Genomic DNA, 21,517 nt, shown 5'->3' with positions numbered 1-21,517 from the left:
GAGTGTCTGCATTCATACACAACATGTTTATTGTCACATCATTTAAAGCACATATTAAGAGTTTGTACAAGTAAGAACAGAATGAATATTTCAGATGTAACAAATGGTAAATGTTCTGTAGAAAAATAGCAGCTAAAAGAAATAAACATGAACATTACTCTAAATGATATATTTAAAAGACACTGGACTACATGAACAGGGTCATTTATACATAAAGGTGCAATACAAACTAGTTTAGTGCAATCACATGTGCACACTGCAGATTTAGTGAAATGTCCTCTGTGCCTGTTTTTAGTTTTCTGAATGTAATTTCCTCTCCATTACCACATCTCTGGCCTCACATTGTGAAATGTTTTGTTCACATCTAAAGGGAAAATATGTGTCTTCAAACATTCAAGATGGAAACACTTGACTTTTAAAATGTGTAACATAAATCATAAATATTGATGGTATGTTATTTAATTTTAGAATATTTCTAAAATATCTGTAGTCTCTATATTTGACATGTATGCAACTACTCTATCACTCTAATATCTTAAATATATATTGGGGCACATGTGAAATGTAAATATCTGTATTTCATGTGTTTCATGTGCAAAGATTTGCAATAGTTGGTGAGAACTAATGCGTGAATGGTGCAACAGTGACACCCAGTGGTGACTGTACTGTGAAAGCCCTCTGAATGTATCTGCTGTGGCAATTTACAAATCCAGTGACGTTTGGTTGGGGGTGATGCTGCACCCCTAGGTGTTGAAGACAAGGTAGGTGAAGTTCTCCTCCTTGGGTTTGACGCTGAAGTTGTAGTGACCAATGCGGTTCCTTTGGCAGTAGAAAAGGCAGACAAAACCAAAGATGAAGAAGAGCGTCAAACCGATTCCAAGACAGGAGAAGCCAATTATGTGAAGAGTGTTTAATTGCTCGTCCAAGGACTCTGCAGGTTAAAGCAGTAAAAATTAGTAAAGATACAGTGAAAAGGAAAACATGAGGATTTATCTGAAAATGGTTCAATTTCATACGCAAATGTAATATATTGTACATATATTGCATTTCTATATATGACCATATATGTATTTACATTTAAAATATAATGTAAACCTATTAGAAGTTGGAACAATTTATATATATTGACATATATGGCTTGCCCATAAAAATATGTATGTTTAAGTATGTATGCTTATATTGTAGACATGTGTTACATACAATTTACAATATATATCCATCACAATGTCTATCCATACATGTTGATATTATATACAGGGTTGCAAAAGTCTGAGACTGAATGGGAAATTAATGAGAAATTAATAAAACAAACATATATGAATGTACAGAATTTTTATATGTACATTGTTTTAATAAACTTGTATATATGTATATATAACTATATAACTTCTATGTTCATATATCCAGAGGATGTATAAATGTGGTAAGTGACATATATGGCAACATCACCCTTGATTTAGGGAGATATATGTCATATATATATTATATTTCTGTGTAAGTATGAATACTCGGACTAGTCTTATGAGTACTTAAACTCTTTGGGTTTTTTCAACAGACAGTGTGTCTCAGGAGTTTGTCATGACCATACCTTAAATATGTTTGATGAAGTTCAGGGTATTTGAATGTGTGTTTTCCATCAAGCTACAAAACTTGCCTCTCCACCAGACTGATGATAGAGGCAGCTGCCGTACTGCCATAATTCAACAGCTTAATGGCTCTTTTGAATTTTAAAATGAAGATACACTCATGTTTATAATGAGGACTTTCTACAATTGAAAGTAGCCATTAGCTGGAATATCAATGTTACTTCAGCTGGGATTAAATCCCATTTTTCCAGCTACAAATATTTCTTTTTCTAACAGAACCACATATATTAAGAGAAATGTGAAATGTTTTACAATAGACACTGTTATTCTCTGTAAAAATACCCACGTTCTTCTGATCTGAGCAGAGGTCCAGATGAACCAAAAGCTGTTCCAATCATGCTTGAAGATCGAGATGTTCTTTGTAGACAGTCCTGCAAGAAAACACAAGTAAAAATGAGAAAGGAGAGAATTTTATTCTTTTCTTCCTCTCATCTTGAACATTCAAACAATTAGTTGCTTCAGTCAAAGTTGGGGATTACTAATTTAGAGTCATCCACCCTATAAAAGCTGCACAGATGCATATGATTTATGATTTTCTTTTTTTTTTTTTATGTACTCACAGGCACACAGGTATCTGATCCAATCTGCACACAGATGTGGACCTGGCAGTGCAGGTAGATCACATTCAGGTTGACAAAGGAGAATATCTGCACAGATACACGAGATGTGCTGGAGTTTCCGTTCATCAACACTTTGGTGTATGTGTTCAGGGAACAGCTGTGGAGACAAGGAGATTGAGATACTGAAACAGCAACTTCTTTGTTTAGTCTTTTTATCTCATTGCTACAAACACAGACAACTGTCTGACTTGAATCAATGTCATCGGTGCCAATTTCTAGAGCTGATCACTGACGTTGAGATACTGAGATACTTACTGCGCTGACAAATGACTGTTGATTTGTGGTTGTCACTATCTTTTTTGAGATTTCCATTGAAATGAGTTTAATTTGACTTTAGAAGCTTCCAGCCGTGAATCAGAAACCATTAAACCTGAGTCCTCACTGCAGTGGCCCGGGTTTAAATCCAGCATGGGCCTTTTACTGCATGTTATGCCCACTCTCTCTCCCCTGCTTTTAATGTCTCTACACCGTCCTATCAATAAAAGCTGAAATACCCACAAAAAGAAACTGTTTCCCGGTCACCACATGTGCTGAGTTTTGGCTTTAATGAAAGTGAACTCATTCGCTTTCTTGCCAGGAGGTAGACAGGAAGATTGATACCAGTCTCATGTAAAGTATGTTTTTAAATATAAAGCTACAGCCAGGAGCTGGTTAGATTAGCCTAGTGTAAAATAGCTGCCTCCACTAACAACATCCACCTACCAGTACCTCCAGTGATTAATGCATAAAGTTGTATGATCCATACAAAAGCCGATGGAGTCTCTGCTGGTTGCCTGGAAATCTCACAGTGACAACAACACTCCAAAAAGATGCTGTTTGTAAGGAAAAAACAAACATGATATGAAGTGTTAATTACTGAGCTTTAGAGGTGCTGAGAGGCAGATTTTATGACCTTCAGACAGAGCAGGTCTAGCTGTTCCCCACTGCAGAGCTGTAGCCTCACATACACAGCCACAGCCAGCAGCTGTAGCTCTATAGTTCACAGACAGATAAGAGAGTGGTATCAATTTTCTCATCTAGCTCTGAGCAAAAAAGTAGATAAGCATGTTTCCCCAAATCTGTACCTTTAAGGGAGCAGCAAGATAGTGTTGTTACAATTTAATTTATTGATTAGCTTAAATAGTGAATTTTATGTTTGGCTCATCAGGATTAAAGCATGGAGCTTCTGTAATGTTGTAATGGCCACAACATTACAGAATCTTTATGGGCAGATTTCAGCACATGAAGTAGTGCACATGTTCCCAGCCTTTTTTAGCCCGTGACCCTATTTTTAGGTCCCAAAGACCACCCAGCAACCCAGCAGTTGGAGTGTTGCCATGGAAACCTGAGTATCAGCTATGTTAGTATTTCATTTTGAAAAGCATGAATGGAGCTCCACATTTATTCCGTTGGGGAAAATCTATTCAAGAATTGCTACGGTAGCGATTGTTTTATTTTACTCCACTATCTTGAAATTGATGATTATTTTTCATTTTATCATTATAGGCATCATCATCTGATTATATATTTTCTTCAGGGTAATTATCTTGTCATTCTGAGAACCCCACTGTTCCAAGATAACAAAATAATTAACTTTGGGATCTTGAGAGAACGGATAGAATAAATTAAGCTGTGCTCAGCTTCAATACAAACAACAAGAATTACTAAAATAAAATAATACATAAATGTCAGAAATCTGCCAGGACCCCATGCACTAATCAAGTGACCTTCCGTGGGGTCCTGACCCCAAGGTTGAGAAACTCTGAAGTAGTGGTAATTGTAATGGTATTAGTAATAAAGTGAGTGAAAGAGTCAGTGTATGAGTAACAGTACTTGAAATTCTAACAGAGATAGTAACATGTTGCTGCAGGTAGAAACAGACCTGTTCTCCAGGAAGGTGTAGCTGTAGGTATCTGCAGGATTCGGGGTAGGAGTAGCCCAGCACTTGTTGATGACTACTTTAATCTGATCTGAAGAGGTGTTCAAGCTGACCTCCACCACCACAACCTCGTCGGGGGACAAGCTGTAGTTGTGGGGTAGAGGCATTGTACCGTTCATCAGCTGCACCGTCACCTGGAATGACCCCAAGCCCATGATGACATCTTTGATCATGTTATACCTGAAGATGGGAGAGATCAAAATATATTTAGCCATAAAAACAACTGGAACACACCACAAAAATTGACTTGAGTTTTTTTTTTAAGAGATTACATGTAGTTTCTTTGGTTTCGGAAACTTTTAGAAATAAGTGTATAGGCTTCATCATCATACATGTTAGTTTTTCTGTAATTTACAGCTTATGGGCTGATTATGTGACACCCAGAACCTCTCTGACCACAACGCACTCATTATACTTTGCTTATCATATAATTTTGGGGGTGTTCAGTCAAACCTTAAAGTAAACCTGTAATATTCAAATGAATAGGTTTACATACCGGGAATTCCACTTATTCTCTTTCCAGCCAAGAGTTAAATGAAAAGGTTGATACAACTCTCTCATCTGTATGTGTAACTAGACGCAGACAGTTAGCTTAGCACAAAGACTGGAAACAGGGGAATCAGCTCACTAATAAACTAATTAATGAACACATAATGTCTTGTTTTGTTTCATCTGTACAAAAACCAAACAGTAGAAATGACAAGTTGGTACTATTTACTGGCTGGGACCAGTTGCCAGGCAACCAGTGGAGACTGGACTGTGATGCACCAGCTATTCATAAATTAATTATGTAGTCTGACAGTATAGTCCTTTGTAACTACTTACTAGTTTCAAACTCATTTACTTTATCAGGTTACATTATTACAACCTAAGAAATGTCTTAGCTCATGAAGACTTGATAACATAACTTAACATACAGTTTAGAGGGACAAAAGATATATAAGTAGATATAAATGAAGGTATTAGTTTGTTTTATTTATGTCTATATATATGAGGAATTATGTGTGTTTTAGGGTAGTATTCACACAGTTTAGAATTAAAGGGAAATGTCCAATTATGCTAACTTACCTGACATTATTCATGCATTTAGATTAGTAAAATGTTATTGACAAACATTTCATAATTTTTAATTCCATACCACCAACAATCAATCATGGTTTGACTACCACAGCCTAGTTGCTTTCTGTGCATGTTTGTCAAAGCTAAAGTTATCATGGCAGCAAGTGAAGCGTACCCCATGGAGCCGAAGTCAGCAGAGATAAGCATGCTCTTCATGTAGGTACACATGATGGGAACCTCCAGCCGTTTTTTGGGCACCTCCACTGTTCCACTGGGTGAGATGTATGGATCCATGGTGTTGAACAGAGTTACAGATGCTGTGTAGTAGGTTTCATTCTACAATACCAGATGTTGCAAGCAATTCATTAATATACCTCAGATGTAGAGACAAAGCACTGGCATGCATAACATGCAAGAGCATGCATCAGTTTTTCAGAAGGAAAAAAACTCACGTGCACAAGCCGAGTACCACACTCATTCCAGGCCACAGTTAGCTGGACATGGGTGTCATTGCCTCCATTGATGCCACATCCCAGCATGCCCAAGTATAGGATGCTTTCCCTGATTGAGTTGTTCAGAAGAAAATCCTTGGCAACTGTCACAGTGATGGCAGCAACCCTGCACTGGACTGAGATGCCCTCTAACATTGAGACATTGGTGGCAGTTCTCAGGGCAGTAGCAGTGGTTGTAGGAGCTATAGCAGTGGTTGTAGGGTTGGTAACAGTTGTTGTAGGGTTGGTAACTGTGGTTGTAGGGTTGGTAACAGTGGTTGTAGGGTTGGTAACTGTGGTTGTAGGGTTGGTAACAGTTGTTGTAGGGTTGGTAACTGTGGTTGTAGGGTTGGTAACAGTTGTTGTAGGGTTGGTAACTGTGGTTGTAGGGTTGGTAACAGTTGTTGTAGGGTCAGTAACAGTGGTTGTAGGGTTGGTAACAGTTGTTGTAGGGTTGGTAACTGTGGTTGTAGGGTTGGTAACAGTTGTTGTAGGGTCAGTAACTGTGGTTGTAGGGTTGGTAACAGTTGTTGTAGGGTTGGTAACAGTTGTTGTAGGGTTGGTAACTGTGGTTGTAGGGTCAGTAACAGTGGTTGTAGGGTTGGTAACAGTTGTTGTAGGGTTGGTAATGGTGGTTGTAGGGGTAGAACTTATCGATGTCATTGCAGTTGTGGTGGTTGTGGGGTCAGTAGGGCTAATTGCTGGGGAAGTTGTGGTTGTTGTAGGGTCAGGGGTGGTGGTTGTTGGGGCAGTAGTTGTTATTGGGGCAGTAGTGGTAGTTGCAACAGTTGTGACTATAGTGGTTGAAACCAGCATGGTAAGTGGAACTGTACTTTCACTTGTTGATATAAAGACAGTGGTTATTCCTGGAGTGGTGGTTAGAGTGGGTAAAGCTGGATCACTGGTTGGGGGAGTCATTACAGAGAAAGGGGTAGTGCTAACTGTAGAAAATGATGTCGCTGATGGTGCCGTTGTCTCCAAGGTAGAAATTGCTGCACATGATAAGATACTCTTGTTACAAAATGCAAAGATGTTCTGTTATTCTATCTAAAATTAAACTTCCACTTTGAGACCCTACCTTGACAAGCTCGTCCAGGTCTGTCTGGGTTGTTGTCTATAAATCCCTCCAGACAAGCACATGTGTAAGAGCCCCAGGTGTTCATACATGTAGCCCATTGGGAACAGTCATTTTGCCCTGACTCACATTCATCAGAATCTACAAAAAACAAATTATTTTGGCTCAGTAAGTCAGTTTTTATGTTGTTCTTTAGCATTGTACTGTATGTTCCTGGTTTGCAAATTGTTTCTTCATGATAAACAGACATGATAGAGCCTCTACACTACATTTTAGTTTGTCTGATGCTTGTTTGAATTTTTTACATCTCTTGATTGATTTTGGACACAAAAGGGTTATTGCTTTATGGCAAAACATAGAAAGAAACAAGCAAAAAGAGCTGAAATCCACAAAAAATATTTTCAGGCTGGAAAATAGTGAAAAGGGAAAAGACCAACAAAAAAACATTTGTAGTCCTTATTACAACTTTAATACATTATTGTGGTTGCCATTCAAAGGTATACTTCAGCAAGTTTTTGCACTTTCATAAAGTTTGCAGTCTCAAAAACTTTTAAATGTGGGGTCCCTCAGTGGCTCACCTGGTAGAGCACATACCATTAAGGCTTAGTCTTACCTGCAGCGGCCCTGGGTTCGAATCTGACCCATGGCCCTTTGCTGCATGTCATCCCCTCTCTTTCCCTGACCTTCCTGTCATTCTCTCACTGACCTATCCAATAAAGGCATTAAAAAGGCCAAAAAAAAAAATTTTAAATGTTTAAAATGGCCAAAATACCAAATACCACAATGCAATGCAATAGCGTGATTTGGTATACCCTGCCCACACCTCCCCCCAGACCAGGATTTAATTCCATACTTTGGAAAGCTTCCTCCAAAGAAAACATTATATAATTGTTTTCATAAACTGAGTACTACTAATATTGGGAAACTAATCTAAACTTATCTTGATGTGTGAAATCACTTGCTCAAAGTTATACAGAGCACCTTAGTCCTTCATTAAGCTTTAATCTTTTTGACCCACAAGAGACATCTTCAGATTATTCTTAACACTCCTTCACACTTGTTATCAAAAGACATACCATGTATGCTTGTGTTATCCACAGTGTATTTGGAGCTGTCCATCAGGGAGTTCAGCAGAGCCATGGACACATTACTGATGTCTTGGCTTTGACTGGAGGTGAAGACGAAGGTGAAGTTGACCACCACACTGCCCAGTGAAAAGCTCCTGATCTCGATTCTCACCTGGCCTGAATCCACCATGGCCTTCATCTCTGGAGACAGAGACTGGATGATCTGTTGGTGACAAAGGAAAGAACATCAGTCAGAGTTATAATACATGAGTAGATCAGTAGATGAAACAATAAAACTTGCCTTGTTAAATCAGTGACAGTTTAAAGTGTGTGAAATAGCAGTCAAAGCTCATGTTCTGTCACGGGATGATCCTCAGAACAGTCTTACCTCCTCTATGATACTCGCAGTGAGGTTTTGGTAGGCCTGACTGCTGGTGTTCTGCAGGTCAGCAGTGAACTGGATGTTGGTAAGTCGAGCTGTGGCATCAAGAGTCTGAGCATCTACAAAGAAAAGCATTACTTGGTACAATAAACACATTTTTCACAACTAAATGTCAGCTGTCTTACCAGCCTTGGGCATACTGGTTAGAGGAGTCTTTTCTTCGTCACACATTATTCATTAAGGACAGATTTTATCACTTTACTTTTGACTCACTGGGGGTAGGAAACAGTGATTTAAAAAAAAATCTAAGAAAGTCAGTTCTCCTGTGGCTGAGGGAAAATCATCCTTTTAATAAAAAACAGAGTGGGAATACTTCCACACAGAAAAAGAAATTCTGCCAGTTTGTCAACTTATATTGGTCCAAAGATACTCTATACAGAAGATAACACATTTCAGGCAGCACCAACGGTATGAAATGGTATACACTTCCTGTCTCCAGGAAGTGGGAATGGTCATGATTGCTTGTTCATGTCAAAACATTACAATACAATACAACACTAGATACAGTATGAATTTATAACTGATTTTGCCGCTCATTTTTATCTGCTAGTTTAATATCTATCAGTCTATTAATACTCAAAAAACAGTTCAATGATATTAGTAATAGTATTATTAGGCAAAGACATACATGTTTTATTTCAGTTTTTATTTGAATTCATGGTTTCACATATAAGTCCCTCGAAACTTCAGTGTTTGGAAAGCAACGTCGGCAGCACTGCAGCAGTGAAACCAGACTGGAGCCGACAGAGGGAAGAGATCTGTGTTGTGAGATCTCACGAGAGTATGTTTCTGAGACAGAGACAGGTCTCAAGTAAAGTTAATTTCCTCCAGATCTGTTGGCCTAAAAAAAAAAAAAGCCATTTTGATGTCAGAATGATCTGAAGATCTGTGGCTTGTGAAAATTTGATCTAATATTTATTTCAGTGACTATGGGGAGAAAGAATCTGTCATAATCTATGATCACATTCTCTTCTCCCATTGGTATGAATAGACTCAGACCTGCCGCTGGTCTCCTAAAGGAGCGGGGAGGTTGAGAAACCCACGTGACAGTCTTAAGAAATAATTGAAAGTGAACGGTCTCCTTTCTCAATTGTCTCTGATTGATCTAAGAATTTCCACTCGGATATTTATAGAAACAATATAGCAAGTACTTATCTCTAACTGTACTATTATCATTAAAAACATTGTTGGCCATGACACAACTAATTACCGATTAAGAGTGACAAGTTGTGAACTCCCATCACTAAGCTGTCCCATGCCCAAATGTAGCTTAACAACACTTATGTATATGATTAAAACTCAAAGCTACTGGAACATTTTGACTCTTACCAGTCTTGACTGATATACGAACAGGGATTCCTTGGTTTCCGCAGGCACAAGGCGTGACAGTAACATTGTAGAGCACCCCAGGCTGCAGTCCCGTCACTTCCATCATGGTCTGATTGGTCTCCCGAGATTGAATGACCTCTGACCCCTTGGTTATAGCAACCTGATAGGTCTGGTTTAACTGAAACTGGCTGGACCAGTACACACAGAAAGAGGTTCCAGTGACATTAGACGGCGTTAAAGTGGTGATGTTAGGAGGAGCTGGAAGGTAGAGGGGGAGACATATGAGCAGGTTTATCATTCATTCATTGTTGTTAAAGGAACTGTTTGACATTTATTGAGAAATAGTCTTGTTTGCTTTCTTTGAAGAGAGTTAAATGAAAAGATTGATACAACTCCCATGTCTGCACGGTAAATATAATGCTATAGTTAGCAGCCAGTTAGCTTAGGTCCGCACAATGACTGAAAATGGGGGAAGCAGATTGCCTGGCTCTTTCTGAAAGTAAAAAAATCGACCTACCAATACCTATAAAGGATCAGTATGTAGGATTTAGGGGGATCTATTGGTAGAAATTAAGAATAATATTCATAATTATGTCTTTTTTAGTGTATCGTGACTTGAAACTAAGAATCATTGTGCATTCATGTCTTTAGAATGAGCCTGTCATATCTACACAGGGAGTGGGCATTCTTCCACTGAGCCCACCATGTAGCATCGCCATGTTTCTACAGTAGCGCAGAATGGACAAACCACACTGGCTCTAGAGATGACCTTTTACCTTTTTACATTACCTGATGTCCAGCATAGATTCTCATAGGGGTATTCAGTTAGTGGCAATCTGCAACCTCGCCACTAGATGCCACTAAGTCCTTCACACTGGTCCTTTAAAGCTCAATAATTAATGTGTTCTATCTTGTTAACTGTGGCCCTCTTGGGGACTGTTTCATTCACAATGTAGGAGACAGTCCCACAGAAAAGGTCAGGGGAGCGGCTGTGCTGCTGTGTAACCTATAATAAGATGTACTTGCCAAACCAACCAGTCAGTCTTTATCCTTGAAGTCAGTTTTGTGTACTAAAACTGAAAAAAAAACATTTAAAACATTTCAAATAAAACATAAATCTCACTGATTTTTGAGGGAAAATGCATCCACTCCAACTACAGTTCTCACCAACCATCAAGTACCAACCAGTAGGTGTTTTTCGGCCCTTCAGTATCAGGGGGCAGTAATGAGCCTGTTATGGTTTGTGGCACCACAACGAGGTGATGAAGACAGCTGGACTTAGGAAAAGAAGTTTGTCAGCTCTATAACAGCTGTGTCGTGAATGTAGAAATCATAGCAGAAAATTTAGATGCTGACTGGGGTTAAAAGGCTAAGAGGTCCACTACCACAAAAGGAGGAAAACGGCTCAGTCTGAAAGGTAAAGTGGTTCAAGTGGATTTTCTAATGACAAAGGGTAAAAATCACAGGCAGGGTTTCAAACTGTAGACCTACAATCAATGTAGTATCGAGAAGTAGCACAGAACAATATAATGAATGGAAAGCAATTACTGAGGTAGTCACTTAAATCCAGCTGAAGTCACAAAGGACGTTGAGAAGGAGATTGGGAAAGTTAAGTTTGCAAAATACTTGAACAGCAACTAGTATTTGCAAAGTATTAACTGGACGCCCACTTTTAGGGAGGGTAGCCACAGAACTATATAACTTCAGTTTGTCTCGCTGTTGACTGTTGGTTTCTTTGGTTGGACTCCAGGTTTACTGACTTCAGTTAGCTTTTGTTCGTGTCATTAGCCAAGGGGTTCACATACTTTTTCCAACCTACGATGTGAATGTCTGAATTATGTTTTCAGTATGGACAAGAAGAACAATACAATAATTTGCGTGATTAGTCAAAATAGATGTTTGTTCACTATTGTAACTTTGGTGAATTTCTGACCATATTTTAAGACGTATTTATACATAAATGAAGATCATTCACTTAATTTTTCTTGCCACTGAATAGTTGGATATTACATTTTTTATTTTATCACATCTTTTCATCAAAAACATTTTTTCATAAAAAAAATTAGCTTCTGAAGAAAGGGTAATGGTCCTATCATTTTCAATATTAAAATATATTTAGGGATGTTAAAAGAGATATACGAGCTTCATTATATGCAGATGATGGAGCCCTCTGGAAAAGAGGGAGAAATGTGAATCATGTGATTAAAAATTGTCTGAAAGTTGGTCACATATACCCCATATGTCAAGGCTTCATTTGCTAAATCATGCTATATGTTGTTAACAGACAACCTTTAGAGAGAGTGCCAGAATTCAAATATCTAAGGTTATGGTTTGATGAAAAGAACCCATGGTATTCTCATGGTAAGAAGCTTTAAACCTCATCAGGAATGTATTTGTATATGACTCGGGGGCTGATAAACTATAGTCCCTTTCACAGAGAGATCCTGCTGTATTGGTGTTAAGGAGACCCTTCATTACGCCACCTTTGCTTGTTTACACTGAACCAAACAAGCCAGCATAATGCCGCCCCTGTGTGTGATTTTAGATAGCATACCGGCATTCAGGAGTCGGAGGCATTATGTGTAACACAACAGTGTTGGCGGGGGTCCCACCATTCCACCACCAATCCCCCTCGGCAAAACAGAATGAAGGCACAACTTTCCCGCCTTGAACAGGCTGTGTAAAAAGGGGCTTATCACAAAGATGTTCTATGGTTTCTTGACAATATATACAGACGGTTTAAAGAATATGGATGATGGGCCTGTGGGAACTGGTCTGTATATATCAGAATTTAATGATAATGTTTCTCTCCTGGCAGTGATCAAAACCTTCTCAGAATGACATATTTAGAATTTTTCCCATGTTTAAAATGGCCTGGATGTAACACCATCAAACAAACCTCTGCTTGTCTCCTTTTTTGCTAGCTACTGTGCGCTACACAATGACAAGTAGTAAAAAGGAGAAATTCAGGCATACATATTCAAACTGGAAACCGAAGACGAAGAAGAGCAAACTGTACAGGGTCACCTGTATCAGAATGGTAATGACTATGTAATCAAACAGTTAGTAATTTATAATAATAATAATTAACTTAATAACTTAGCTACCTTAGCTAACCTATCTTGCAAAATACCAATGATTAGCTACACCTAGCTTCTCCTCTGATGACCCTGGTTTCAGCCTAAAATGATGTATCAGAAAAATGCTAAGGGAGAGCCCCACCCTGCAAGTTGAGGGGACTGGTTCCTTAGGTTTGTGATATATGAAACCCTGGCTGTCTGAATTGGACTGTCATTGGATCACTGCAGTAACATGGTGGAAATACCGAGCCATGGCTGAGTATTTACTGCTTGTTTCACTCATGACATGTCTTATTTCATATAAAAACATCATATGGACATGTTAACAAGGTTAAAAACTAGATTTTCAAAGGTGGGGGTCTTTTATATGGGTCTTTAATACATATTACTGATAAATTGTCAATATATTCAGCAGAAATCATTGCAGTCAGTTTTGGCCCTCGGTGGATGGAGCGAGAGCAGCCATGAAAAACATTCATTTGCTCAGATTCAGCAGCTGCTCTCAGACATTTGTCATCAAGGCAAACGGTCAGAGAAGATCCCATGTTAGAAATTCACATTATGCTTTTAAGGTTTCAAAGAATCAGTATATAAGTTCAATTCTGTTGGGTCTCTGTTCATATGGGTGTTAAAGGTCATGAACAAGCAGATAAATTGGCACAGAAGCTTCTAGACAACAGTGATGAAAGTCTCTTGAGGTAGTGGAGAGGTAAATATCATTAATTAGCCATAATTAACAGCTGGCTGAAGGAGTGGCATACAGACAATAAAGGGAGAGATCAAGTTAGATCAAGTTAAATAGCTTAAAGGAGGATATTGTAACCAAAGAGAGCAGGTAATCATGACTAGATTAATTATTGGGCTTGTAGGTTTTCAAACCACTTTGTATAAATCTGTGTCAGTGGTGTAACACTCAGGAAGATACAGTACACATTATCATGCATTGTAGTAAATATAATTCAGAGAAGAAGAAGAAAGAGATGAAAAAGCAGAAGTAGGTGGACAAGAAGAAACCAAAAAAGAAAGTGACAGATATTATACTTTGCCCAGGTGTTTTCAAAGAGCATTTTTTTGGTTTCACTAGAGAAAAGACTATAAAGACCAAAGTGGTTGGTTTGGCAAATGTGTGTTTTGTTATCTGCTCTGTGGAACATGACATCCACATCAGATATCTATGATGTATAAATAAATATTTCTTACAGCATGTGGTTTTCGGCAGAGGTGTCTCCACAGTTGAGCTCATGTTTGTCCGCGGTGGAGCATGTGATGAATTATAAGGGACAGAGTTGGTGTTACTCAGAGCTGTAGTCATGCTGATCTCAGTGGAGTTGAAGACACCAGCGGTGCTGTTGTCTGGAGGGTCCTGTGTGACATTGGAAGCGGGGGTGTAGGTTGTGTTCACTAGTGGAAGGTAAGTCAACGGGGTCTCTGTGGTGGTCCAAACCCTGACGTCAGCTAGGAAAGGACAGAGAACAACACACAGCCGTCAGTGAAGGTGGCTGTATTTCCTCAGTTTCACCTTTTAGCAAGACTGTGAGAATCTAAGGCCTTTCTCAGCGATGTGATCCTAATAAGAAACCCACATAAACATACAGAAACTTATTCCAGCTCATTGTTTCACTCTCTGATCTCAATCTACTGGATTTCCCTGTGACAAACAACCCATTATTCATCCTTTAACATGTTTGTTTGAAAAAATGACAAAGGATACCAAAGAGCATGCAGCTCTTGTTTATTATGAATAAATAAATTGTTCACAAATATCTTTGGCTATTATACATAGAAATTAGCCCCAAGGAGAAAGTCCTTGATGAAGCTTGCAGAGTCTCCCACCTGTAATCTTTATCAGTTCAGGAGTTTCCTGCATATATGCAGAGAAGCCTGTTACGGCAGTTGTATACTGTGGGAGAAGATTAGTAAAACCCTTTCTAAAGTGAGTCGTGTTATTAAATGATGACTCTATCTTGAAGTCTCAGATAAAAGTGTGGCTGGATGGAAACATCCACATCCTGCTTCACTACATCAGTGGTGCTGTGCATACTGTATATACATGTAGATAATTATACACACAACATTTGTTGTTAGGATCAGTGGGCTGAGGAGATGCAAATCTGGTAGTTGATTTTATTTAGGTTAAATTCACCTACCTCAGGTTTGTTGAGTGGTGGTTGGTTGGTTAGAGGGGGCAACATGTTATTTACATAATATGATAAAAGCTGGACTAATTTAAATGATGCATTCTTCTGGTTTGTTTTGTATTGATCTCTATATATATGTTATGAATTCTTAAACTATGAAGATGATGTACCTCCATGAATGTGATGGGGAAAATGTATAATTTATTCACATCTGTATTTACATTATTTAGGATGTTTACCATCATTTTAGTCCCTTTTTAGAGTTAAAGTCAGTCTTTGCATCACAGTATTAAACGAGGTATGATAAAAAGCAGGGTTTGGTGAGGCAAAAGCAAAGGTTATGGGAGTGTTATGATTCTATCAACTTGATTACTGTATACAGTATATTTGTTACTAATCAATGTGCCACTGCAATTCAAATTACTGCCATTTACCAATGGGTAAATAATGAATATATATATTTGCAACATGTGCACACACACACACACACACACACACACACACACACATTTTCACCTGTACACTGGGCTCCAGGGTTGCTAGGATCAACATCACTATATCCTTGGCGGCAGGTACACTGATAGGAGCCCACCATGTTGTTACAGTCTGCATGAGGGGAGCACTGATAGAGAGCAGACCCCTCCTCACACTCATCTACATCTGCAATTAGAAATACAGACACATGAAGAGGTTGGACTATAGTGTACAACGTACAGTCTAGACTCTAGGTCACTATCTGGACAGTTGCACAGTTTTTGTTCTTCTTAACCTTCAGCAGAAACATATTAGAAATAAAATAATGGATACAACATTAAAGTGCCAACTCTCTATGGGAGAGTTCAGGGGTTTATAAGTAACTGGGCAGAGTCAAACAAAACCATCACATTTAATATTAAGTGGAAAATCCTTTGCAGTGAATTATTGAAACCTTCGACACACAGACTCCAGCAGACTCTTTGTATCTTCCCTGGTGATGCTCTCACAGACCTTCACTGCAGCCTGCAGGTCTTGGCTGCATATCAGGTGACTTAATTGGTCTGTCAGATATATTCCACTTTCACCCTTAAAAGCTCTTCAGCTGCTTTGGCTATATGTTTAGGATTGTTGTCTTCCCGGGTGATTAAATGTTGTTCAGTGAGTTTTGATGCATTTGGCTGAATCTGAGCACAGACTGCTGCTGTAAACCTCTGCATTCATCCTGCTGCTGTCAGCAGTGAAATCATCAATAAAGCCACAACAGAACCAGCACTATATTTGACAGATGAGGTGGTGGCTCTGGGTCATGCTGTTCCCTTTTACCTCCACACTTTTTCCTCTTTCTCTCATTTTGATGGAGGTTGTTCTTTCTTAGTGTTTTTGACCTGCAGTCGGGTCTGTCTTTGAGTTTTACCAGGGGGTTTGCATCTTGTGCTGAATCCTCTGAAGTATTGGATGTGAGGTCTTCTCTTGATCTTTGACCAGGAAACATGTGCGCCTACCTCTTTTGGTCAAACATGGCCTTGAAATGATTTTTTTCTTGTCTTGCGTGTCCTTGTTTCCGTTGTCTGTGATCTGTAGTGAGAGTGCTGCTGATTTGTGTAACATTGTGTAGAGAGCATGTTGTATCCAAATGTCCAGTTACAACTGAACCCCTAAACCTTGGGCACTGTGTGTTAAAGGGGCTATATCTCCTACACAGCTCTTTCAGTACTGATGTAAACCTATTAAAATTAAAGCTGAGATTTGGCACAATACTGTAGTATCTATTATTTTATATTATATATGTTTAGTTATGTATGATTGTGAAAATAAACAATGATCCAAAAACATAATTTATAAGGAAAGTCATTTAGAAAGACATTTATTATGAAATTACTAATAAATTTTTTTTTTTTTTTTTAACTGCTGTGAAGGTCAAAAAAAGAATACTTAAATATAATGTGTTAGTTGGACTTGACTCACTTGTCTGCTTTGTATCTTAAATTCATGGCTAATTCAAAGGTAAAATAAATTATCTGCGAGTGAACATTTTGAAGGCAAACTGATGTGTGTTTGAATGTGTGAAGTTAATGTGACTTTTGTGCAAATGTAACAAGTATGACTGGTTCATGATTAATATCTGTGCGCATGTGCATGTGTGAGTGTGTATGCACACGCTCTGGTGTTATTTTCCGCTATTGCAGGAAACATCCCACATATGACTGTCACTCAAATAGAAGTGGTGGGAGAAGGAAACTGTGGTGCGACTGAGTAATTTTTTCCTGAACACCGCGTTCTCTGCAGCATGAATCATTCTCAAAACTCTACAAGAATGTCATTTCTCTGAAGAAAAAAAGCCCCAAGTAGCTTCACAGAGACAAACAATGGTGTCTCCTCACCTTCCACAGTCACAGATGACACCTCCTCTATGTGTTTGAGAAGAAGATGCAGCTTTGATGTGACATTGTACAGTGACAGAGTGGAGTTGCAGTTGATCAGCACTGAGGTTGCAGTTCTGTATGGATGCACAGGCCACGAGCTGAGGTAATAGACTGAAACTTCATCAGACTGCAAAGCTCCAGTTACCTGTTAGTGATGGAGAGACAAATAATAATTAGCGTGAAATCAATGACAGAATAAAAACCTTGGTATTTTTTTCTATGTTTAAATTTTACAATAAACAGCATTATCAGAGTAAATATTATGATATTAATAGTGACAATAATTGGTCAATGGTCTTAGCATAGTTATTTTCTATACAGTATGCGGTGGTGGTCTTAAATGCAGTAGAAGAGGCAGTAATAGTATTATCATTAGTATTAGTATTAACCATTGCTTGTAGTAATCGTGTGTGACTCAGTAGTCCTTTATCCATCGACATCAGCTGCTGGTAATCTGTCTTCACTGTCACTGTTGCATTAAAACGGTATCCTCCATTCTCAGAGTAATTTGTTGAGTCTGAAAGTTAAAAAAGGGGTCAGTTCATCCACATTACAAAGAAAACACATACAATTTGTGGCATCTGGGGCTGTATGAAAGCTGCACCTTATGGTTCACTTTTTAAAAAAGCAGGGCCAACTGCAAAAACCTCCCCTCTAATAAAATGATTTAACAACGATAACTTCGAAAGCCTCAGTATGAATGAAGAATTTAAGATGATGTATCCCAAATATTCCAGCAGAGAAACGAGGCTGAAAAAATTCAAAAGATCATTCCCTGCTCTTCTAAAGAACATAAAACATATACATATACTCTCGTCAGCAAAAAAAAAAACCCCAAAAAAACAGTAACTACTGTCCAGTAATGTTTGGATTTATTTGCTCTGGTTTTGAGATAAAAGCATGGAAACTGACATTTAGAAAAATTTGTAAAGTTACAGTGAAGGTACTTTTCAGTACAAAAAAAAAGAGAATGTATTCTAAACAGTTCTCACTGGGACTTTCTTCAGCAGAAACTAGTTTCAGTTAAAATATAAAGTGGGTCTGTGATTACTCACTGGGACATGTTTCTGAAGGGACTGGTTATTTTAAAGTGAGACCATGTAACATTTTGAAATAAAACATTAACACATTCCTTATGTTAGAAATGATAACTTAGCAAACTTTAGAGAGACATTGCTGTGTAATGGATATTAAATCAGGTCAATTCGGGTCACTACTTGTGCTACTGTTATACAACATTTTAGCATAAGCTAATGTGCTGTAATTGTCACAGTAGCTACAGTCACACAGGAAAACTCACATGCTAGCTGGAATGTTGTCTGTTACCATGTGCAGGGATAAACATCAGTGAAAAATATACTTTTTTCAAGATTTGGGTGAAAAGACCCTTTAACAAGAGCACATGACTTTACCCAGGAAATCACACTAGCAGTTTGCTTTATAACAAATAAAAATTAATCATGATGTATACTAACTTGTAGGATGACTGCAGAAACAGCGACCAAATCTCTGGCAGCATTTTTGCCAGCCTGGGCAGTCCATGTCCCACTCACAGTCCTCAGATCCAGGATACAATCCATCTGCAGTTGGACAGGAGCCTGGTTTGGCAATGAACTCCCCACTCCTGTTTACAGCTTCATTCAAAGGAAATTACATGTTACAGGCCATATATTAGCAGCATGATATTTGTAGCAGTGCAGTTTCTGTGCTTCCATCTGGTGTCTTGCACACAGCACCACACACTTAAAGGTCATGCTGATTGCATCTGTGCTGTCTGTCTAAAGCGCAAAATTTTGATGTTATATCATCAAATATTTCTGACAAAAAGACAATTCAAATCTGAGAGCTAACAAAACAATTTCTGCTCGTCTATCATCTTCAAACCCAGGGATGAATAGATGATATGCAGCACACTCACGCAGGGCACAGTAACGACCGACTTGTACGTAGCCATCGCAGCATTTGGTAACCTGCTCCGTCACCGTCTTGTACTCAGTCTGATAGATCATCCTGTAAAGTGTGACTGTACATGTCTTCCAGAGGAGCCAGCCACCACAAGGCTTTGTCGCAGTATAGGGAACCTTATGCATCGCCAGGAAACTCACCATCCTCGTCTCATTGTGAATACACAGATGGTAGCCAGATGCAGACAGAGAATTTCCTGGAATAAAATATATTTTCATTGTTAGATATAGTTTTACATCTTGTTTACATTTTTTACATTTTGAGCCATCACCAATTCTCCTTCATTTTGACTTACACATAAAATATAGCATTATACATCTATCATTTGTGACATTACAAATTTTAAAACAAACTGTAGGTAAAGCTAGAAGTGAAAATCTTCATTTACACCATATTTTGTTTTTTGCAACACATCAATTTCATGTTAATGCGTCATCTGCATAGAGGCCTACCTTCATACACAGTGTTTTGTCCCCTACAGAGAGCCAGCAGAGCCGCAGCCACCCAGATGGAGAGCATCCAACTCATTTTTCACAGATCAGAATCTCAACCCTATATTTATCGACCACATTGGACGTGCATGTTTCTCTTTGAGATGATGCTAACTCACTGTTCAGGGTGGATTCAAGGACCAAATCCTCTGTGGCTCTGTCTCTCTCCTCCCCTCGCTGCACCATCAGTCCCTGATGGACCACAAAATCATGGCAGCCAGCGGGTGGGTATTAGATGAATATGAATATTTGGAGTTAGATTGTCAGTGTACTGGTATTACATTAATTTTTGCAAGTATATTACAATATTCAAACAATTTGATTTCCTTCGTTGCCAGGATGTATGGCAGCATGACAAGATAGTGAGACTGTATATGACAGAGAGGAAAGGTTCACATCATTTTCACAAAGGACTCAGAGGCCTTGTTTTTATTTTTGTAGAATGAATATGTTGTCATTTTACCCGTTTTTTGGCAGTATTAGGGTCAGTAAACATGTTTATGATGACTGAGAGAAAGATGAGGGATGGGAGGAGTCAAAGTCCCTGATGATTTGGTTTCCACACAGGTAACCATGGTAGTGCTCGCTATGCTGGCGGCATTAACAGTCTGTGTCAGCCATTAATGTCAAGTAAGGAGGAGTGAGAACTTCCCTGCCATTTTCCCACGTTTTCATTCTCTGATATAAAGGAACAGCGGGAAGCTTAAGCTGTCAAAGATATATTCTAAATAAAGATTACATCTAGATTCTATCATCATTTTGACATGAACGTGAATGTGTATTCCCATTTGATGAAAGAAATTTCGACAGGTCGTCTGCATTCTTTTAAATCATTTTATGCATATTTTTTATCCTGTAGTACATGTAGTGATTAATATAATGGTTCTCCTTCAATAATAATGAGGTGTGAAAATGTGCCTGATTAAGCTTCCTTCTGTCATTAAGTGATAATGACTGGCTACTTGCTGATGCACTGTAGCATATGGACGCAGGGAGGCGCAGGGTTACAGGCACAAGCCAACTAAGGTCACATTAAACAGTTACACAAAAAAATAAATAAATAAAAACATACGTACAATAGAATACGGTTTTATGAAACTGAAGATCATAAGGAGTGGTGAATTCAGTCTTTACACCGCCACTGCCACACCTGGATGAGTCATGATGAGACTGTTGCCAGGTGCTGTAGCTGACAAGGCTTTCCAGGAAGAGGCCTGTAGGCCAAATAAACATGGCAACAATTCCCCACTGGATGCCAGTAATGACACAAATCTACTGCGACGCTATAGTGACTTCCACTCAGTCACAGACCTAATTAGTTTCATTGGGGTTAGGGGGGACATAATATATCTGCACCACAGTGAAAATGTGTATTTTTTTAAAACATAAATATATAAATATATAAATACATAAAGAAAAAAGTCCTCAAAGCAGTAACTCTATAAATATTTACTTCTCAGTGAGAAGTCATCACTGAAGTCTTCACCCTTGTGCAGTTTAAAGTAACACATGACTTAATGTCAAATAAAATATAGCTGCAAACTTATGATACTTCATTTAAACTATAATCACAAATAATTGCAGAATAACGCTCAAGTACACAGTCAATTACCTTTTATAATTAAAACAATTGTCTTCCCTTGGCCGTCATAAAAAAAATCTTATTTTTAAAAAAACAAAACAAAACAAAAACAGAATACTGACAATTTAAATGAAAAATATGACCTATCCCTTTAAATTAGCCTCAGTGTCAAGTCTTCCATTCGCCCCGCCCCCTGCTCTTTGACCATCCTATCA

At 38.5% G+C, this 21,517-nt stretch overlaps 1 protein-coding gene across 5 annotated transcripts; it reads right to left on the bottom strand.

Annotated features, from left to right (window-relative positions):
• Window positions 1-21,463, bottom strand: umodl1 (uromodulin-like 1). Of its 5 annotated transcripts, XM_071461590.1 has the most exons (19): window positions 21,333-21,436; window positions 20,797-20,934; window positions 19,840-19,912; window positions 19,183-19,425; window positions 18,740-18,898; window positions 17,654-17,781; window positions 17,223-17,409; window positions 15,382-15,525; window positions 13,928-14,182; window positions 9,648-9,905; window positions 8,265-8,377; window positions 7,886-8,099; window positions 6,813-6,950; window positions 5,696-6,726; window positions 5,419-5,579; window positions 4,128-4,364; window positions 2,207-2,363; window positions 1,933-2,017; window positions 1-931 (listed from the first exon to the last, which is right to left on the bottom strand). In XM_071461590.1, exons 2-19 carry the CDS (start codon window positions 20,827-20,829, stop codon window positions 744-746), a joined length of 3,804 nt encoding a protein of 1,267 aa, XP_071317691.1. In that variant the 5' UTR covers window positions 20,830-20,934; window positions 21,333-21,436; the 3' UTR covers window positions 1-743. The 5 variants fall into 5 exon arrangements, with proteins under 5 accessions (XP_071317691.1, XP_071317692.1, XP_071317694.1 ...); XM_071461591.1 differs by lacking the exon at window positions 21,333-21,436 and having other exon boundaries at window positions 19,682-19,912; window positions 20,797-20,869; XM_071461594.1 differs by lacking the exons at window positions 1-931; window positions 1,933-2,017 and adding an exon at window positions 2,969-3,078 and having other exon boundaries at window positions 2,220-2,363; window positions 21,333-21,440.
• Between the last annotated feature and the right edge of the window lie 54 nt (window positions 21,464-21,517).

This window comes from Trachinotus anak, unplaced genomic scaffold (assembly GCF_046630095.1).
Source record: "Trachinotus anak isolate AG129_WGS33_773 ecotype Australia unplaced genomic scaffold, CSIRO_AGI_Tana_v1 ptg000024l, whole genome shotgun sequence".
Lineage (NCBI taxonomy): Eukaryota > Metazoa > Chordata > Actinopteri > Carangiformes > Carangidae > Trachinotus > Trachinotus anak.
The sequence above is the reverse complement of the archived record's forward strand: the minus strand, read 5'-3'. Positions and strand labels throughout refer to the sequence as shown.